The sequence below is a fragment of the Plectropomus leopardus genome, unplaced genomic scaffold (genome assembly GCF_008729295.1).
Source record: "Plectropomus leopardus isolate mb unplaced genomic scaffold, YSFRI_Pleo_2.0 unplaced_scaffold15839, whole genome shotgun sequence".
In the NCBI taxonomy this organism is placed as follows: Eukaryota; Metazoa; Chordata; class Actinopteri; order Perciformes; family Serranidae; genus Plectropomus; species Plectropomus leopardus.
The window spans coordinates 1-5,743 of NW_024616988.1; the positions used below are offsets into that span (position 1 = coordinate 1).

Here is a 5,743-nt window from a genome sequence, read left to right on the forward strand (position 1 = left end):
AGGGGAGAAAAATCACCTTTTAATAATTTCTAGCAATTTGCAAGACATTTCTTGCCAAGTTACTTGTTACCTTTTTTCCATGTTTTCAAAATAAAACAAATACATTTTTTTGCATTTCAAAAAAACTGAATGCTTGAGAAAGGCATCTAAACACAACACAAGAAAACTAATGTTGATCCAGGTTTCAAGGGTTAAGGCTTTATTTTGACCAAACTGGAACTTGTTGTTAGGACAGTGGACTAACTAACAAGACTAAGACATTTTCTTCTAATTGTATGTTGTTTCTGTCAAGTTTGAATATAGTGTGTTTTTCGATGAAGCTTGTGTAAGTTCATTGAAAAAGAGAAACTTGGATTGGTGTATGGTTGTATTTTTTGGTTTATTATGGAAAACAGTTAATAAAAAATAGGCCAAAAAAAGGCTCTCAAACTAGTTAGTGTGACACACTTCACAGCCCCACTGACATTTATTATTGCCAAAACAACTTACAACAATCTCCTTTTTTTATTGTACCACGGCAAAAAGTTAAATGTTTTTCTATTCATTCCATTTCTATGGTCTGAGCACCAGGTTTTCTGCTGAGGACTGATACCTGTTCCTTTTTGGTTTTCTTCTTGGGGACGGGGTCGTTGCCTCTCTCTGACTCAGACCGGCTCCTGACTGACCGCCGTTGCAGCTTCCTCTCCTGAGAACCTGAAAACACATAAAATACTGACCTGTATCTTTTTATAATCAATTTTTTAAAAAAAGCCATACACCCTGCATGTCTGTGTTTTACCCACCGTGTGGACTACTGTGGTGTGAACCAGGAGAGGAGGTCTGCTGCATTCCTCCCTCCTCACTTCTCCGACTAGCGGGGGAGCCTCTCCTCTCCTCTTCCTCTCCGTCATCCCCGTCTTCCTCCTCCTCTGGACTGGGCTCAGGTTTTGCTCTGCTGTCCTGCTGAAGGCATCAACATTTGAGTATCGTGTCAGGAAACCCAAGATTCTACATTTTTCTGTCTGCACAAGTTACACCTACCTCAGGTGAGCAGTATCCCAGGTCGGGCTGCCGGGCCTCTCTCTCCACTCTCTCCTCTTTCTCTTCTTCTCTGTCTTTTTTCGGAGACGGAGCTGCTTTTTTCTGCAGGAGAGGCCAGTCGCACTTTGTGATCTCCACGTTCAGTCTCTTCATGGTGATAGAGAGAGGCAGCAGCTTCCTGGCGGCTGCTGTTTTCCAGGCCCTGACTGGTGGCGGTGAGTCCTGCTGTGGTCGTGCATCACAACCAGCGTTCTGTTTCGGGGAGATGGTCTTACGCTGGTCTCCCCTCTGGTTCTTCTCTTCATTTGAAGCCTGGGAGTTTGTGTTGTCCTCCGTGTTGGAAACACTACACTGTCTGCGTGGCAGCAGCCGTCGTGGCGGCTGCTCTCTCTCTGGTGACTTCACGGCTCCCTCCTCCTTCTTACTGACTGAGCCGCTGGAGCGCCGGTTTCGTTTCTCCGCTCTGATGTTGGGTTTCTTGTTGGTCGTACCTTCGTTAGGGTCTGGGTCAACATAGATGAAGGTGTAGTTGTCAATTCGCTCCTGCCGCGTCATCACGAAGGCGTCCTCTGCATGGCCCACACCCACCTCCCACTGGGAACGCTCCCGCTGAGGGATAGGCTTCAGGAGCTGGAGAAGAAAACATCAAAAAGATTAAAAAAAAAAAAAAACAACTGATGAACTTTATTTCTACATGGAACCCATCTAACTGGACAACTGGTGGTATCAATACTGGCTTCACCAAATACATATTAATAGATGTTGGTTTAAAAATGCAAAAAACATAAATGGGATTACCTAGAAACAGTGTCATCATTTCATTGTTCTTTTCCTATTTTTCTCTATTAATGATAATGTAACTAGCTGTCAGACGGCACTGCTCACCATAAAATTACCCTATTGATAAAAGAATACCACAATGACTAAAAACGTTGTTTAAAAAAGAGACGATTCATGGGAGTTTAGAAAAGTACATTTTTTGTTTGTTTTGTAAAAAGGTGTTTTAGAAGCTTACCAATGATGAGCCATGTGATGGAATAAATAAAAGGCATTTACTTCATTTGTACAGTGAACACAGTCTTTTTGTAAATGGGATAGAAACTGAAGAGAAAATCAAAAGAAATTGCTAATCAGTCCCTCAAGTATTTTGGGATGTGATCGCAACAATTAATGCAAAGTCAACCAATCGCAAGACATTTTGCACAAGCTTGCTATTTTGTCCAATTGCTGCAACTTTTCAGCAAATTTGACCAATCATCGGTTTTTAACAAATTATACAAAAAAAAGCAACTTTTTTTCCCTTTTCGCTTGCTCCTGCAATTTAATTGCAACAAAACCAAACAAAAACATTACAACACGTATCACACCTTTTTTGAAAAGCTGTGGTGAAATTTTAGAATGCAACAATCAAAAAAAAAAAAAAAAAAAAAAGAATTTAAGATAAAAAATTTCTGAAATTTGTGATTGGTGGATTTAGATAAATAGGCATTACTAAAAATAAAACATCAATAAAAGCCCATTCAAAATATTAATTTAAAATAAAAAAAACTGGACTCACATCTGTATTAAATTAATAACTGCCTACATTTCAAATAAAGGAAATTAATTTAAACACAAATATTTGGTTGGTTTGTGTCAAACCATGCAGTGAAAATGATGCGTAAGATACATTCGTACGTACTTTGTGTTTCTCTACAGGGTTTGTGGCTTTGCGCAGAGTCTCAGCCTGAAGTTCATCAAACTGTTGCTTCCCCTGATACAGGACGATCCTCTTCTCATGGATCCACGCTCGCTCTGCAACACTGCCAAAGAACTGGACGTGATACTCCCGGTGACCTTTACACAAACAGAGAAAGAAGCTGTGGCGTTTTAGGTCATCACACATTTATACGTTTGTGGAAGGAAAAATGCTCGTACCTCTGGTGTTGATGCGAGTGTGGACCTTCATCTGCGGGTCTGAGGAGACCATGCAGGGCCACCAGGGGTAGGTGCCCACCTTGGACCACACCAGGTCTCCTATCACAAACTCCTTGCAGAAGCCCGTCTCTTGGATCACTGATGGATGATGGACTTTCGGAACCTAAACAGGAAAATGAACGAGTCACTGGTCTGCTTTCAAAATCCAAACAATGACAAGTTCGTCTACTGTAACATGCAGAGAATCCAAACTGCTGTGTAGTGTGAACAGTCGTGCTCTTGCCTTCGGCGTCTTTGGTTCAGTTTTGATAACGGTCTTTTGAGGCTTCTCTGTCTGGGCTGGGGGTGTTTCTGTCGGCTGGGGCTGGATGTGGATGTCCTCTGTGTGCTCCGTGGTACCTGCCTGGGCTTGGCTCTGCTCCAGCTTCTGTTCCTGGACCTGCAGCTGCAACCTCGCACTCTTTTTCCTCTTCTCCTTCTTCCTCTCATGTCTGCGCTGCATCTGAGTGGCCTCGTTCTTCTGAGACTCCTTCTGAAGAGTAGAAAATAGAAAAAAAAGAAAAAAACAATAGCGATGAGACATCTGTTAACTTTTTTCTGTTTATATAAAAGGTAATTCAAAAACTGATCTCTCTGTCTGCTGAAATATTAAAAACTTCTTAAGACGATTAAAAGTGAACCAAGATGCATGCAGTTCAATTCCAGATGACTTTTTATGGGAAAAATTAGAGAAATAAGAGTATATAATATGCTGTTGTTTGCATGTAGAGCATGCAATTTTTTTTAAGAAAAAGGCCCAAACAAAGCTGGTTCCAGCCACTAAAATACTTAGGTTTTCTGTTTTCTATGCTTTTATACAACAGTGAACAGAAAATCTTAAGAGTAATAATTTGGACAATAGCAATTTGGGCACTTTTGTTGATTTGCAGACAGTAATAAAAATTTGCAAGGGTCAAAGCAAGGTTTTAAAATTAATACTGCACTCCTAAAAAGGTGCATGCAGAGCAAAAAACTAATCATTAAGCAATAACGGTCTTTCATTATTAATCTATCTGCTGATAGTTTCTCGAGTAATCAATTAATTGTTTGTTCTAGTGTTGTCACGATGGTGTAATTTCTAACTCCGATACAATAGCTTGAGAAATAGCAATACTGTCAACATTGCCACTACCAATGCCACTTTGACGCTCAATGTCTTAAAAACCCTCAGAACACAGACATGACCTTCCCAGTTGGCAAAATGTAAAAAAAAACATTAAAAAGGACATGACTGCAGGGTCTGTATGTGTGTGTGTGTGTGTGTGTGTGTGTGTGTGCAACTAACTCAGATGTGCACACATTACCTGCAGTTCTTGCAGCAGGTCTCCACACAGCGCAGATTCAAACAGCTCCTTCCCGTTCTGATACGTCTTTATGATCTTCAGCTTGATCTCTGGAGAGCTGGTTTTCTTCAGCACCCCACCGGGAGTGTTGGACAGGGTGTGGGAGGGCTGAGAAGACGGGGTACTGTCCACAAGGGAGGGGGGAGGACTGGAGGAAGGCAGGAGCAATGGGGGAGGAGGGGGGAGAGTGTGGGTCATGATGTGAGGCGTGTGGGGCAGGTGGTGCTGGGAGGGCAGTGGCGGCGGCGGAGGACTCTGTGGGTGCGAGTGGGTTTGTATGTGCGGTGGATTGGAGTGGAAGTGGTGCGCGTGGTGGTGGTGATGCGGGTGATGATGGTGGTGGTGGAGGTGCGGGTGATGCGTGGGCAGAGGTGGGGACACAGGAGACAAAGGTCTCTCCTGGAGGCCCGGCCCCCTCAGGACCGTCCCCTCCCCCGGCATGAGACCATGATCTCCGTAGCTCCGTATGGCGCCGTAGCCGTTAGCGGAGCCGTTGGGGAACTGTGAGTACATGGAGAACTTGGCCTGTGGCTCGTACATGCCCAGGCCAGGCGGGTAGCCGTTGGAGACCTGCGACATGTCCTCCGAGGCTGACGGCGGGTAGGAAAACTCTGCATCCAGGGCAGCATCGTAGGAGGGACCACCATCCTCGCCTGGATCACTGCCGGTGTCGCAGGTGCCTTCCTGTCTGATGTTGGCTGAGTCAATGAGCTGAGGGGGTTGCTGAATTGTATTTCCCATGATCCCTTGCATGAAAGAGAAGGAGAAATCCATTGTTGGGCTCCTGCATCCTTAACTGTCTTTTTCTTTGACTGGACCTGTTGACAGAGATTTATATAATTACATTAGATGCAGGCAGGCTCCCATTAAACTATTATCACTTTAACCCTCTGAAACCTCGGCAAATTGGCTTGATTTCTCTCAAAAATATGGGAGGCAGACAATAAGCAACTTCAGAAAAATTGCCCAAAAATTAGCAAGAAATTAATGAAAAGATACAAAAAAATCCTGAAAAAAAGCACAAAAAGAAAAAAGTGCTTAAAATACTTCTGTAGCATAATTAAAATAACTTTAACTTTAAAATAAAAAAATAATAATAAAAAATCTTCTAAATCTTGCGGGACATCTTTTCAAGTTATTCATTGCCTTTTATACCATGCTCTCCCTGCTGACAACTGCAACGCTACATCCCTGGACATGTTTAAAAAAACTCCTTAAACCCAACCTGTTCACCAAGGCCTACAACCTCACGTAATTCTGTCCACTCGAAAAACAGGCAACATGTAGTTATTTTTCAGCTTTGTATTTTGTATTTATTTGTTTTTGATAAGGGAACTATGCAAAGTGTCTTTGGGTCTTGTGAAAGGCACTATAAATTCAAGCTATTATTTTAAGTTACTTATTTATTTTTTCTATAATAATAA

At 42.5% G+C, this 5,743-nt stretch overlaps 1 protein-coding gene across 1 annotated transcript; it reads right to left on the bottom strand.

Annotated features, from left to right (window-relative positions):
* Positions 1–373: 373 nt before the first annotated feature.
* LOC121964519 (histone-lysine N-methyltransferase NSD3-like) lies at positions 374–5,133 on the bottom strand. The gene is made up of 7 exons (XM_042514725.1): positions 4,281–5,133; positions 3,221–3,469; positions 2,938–3,100; positions 2,702–2,856; positions 1,021–1,650; positions 783–939; positions 374–693 (listed from the first exon to the last, which is right to left on the bottom strand). Exons 1-7 carry the CDS (start codon positions 5,091–5,093, stop codon positions 542–544), a joined length of 2,319 nt encoding a protein of 772 aa, XP_042370659.1. The 5' UTR covers positions 5,094–5,133; the 3' UTR covers positions 374–541.
* Positions 5,134–5,743: the final 610 nt, after the last annotated feature.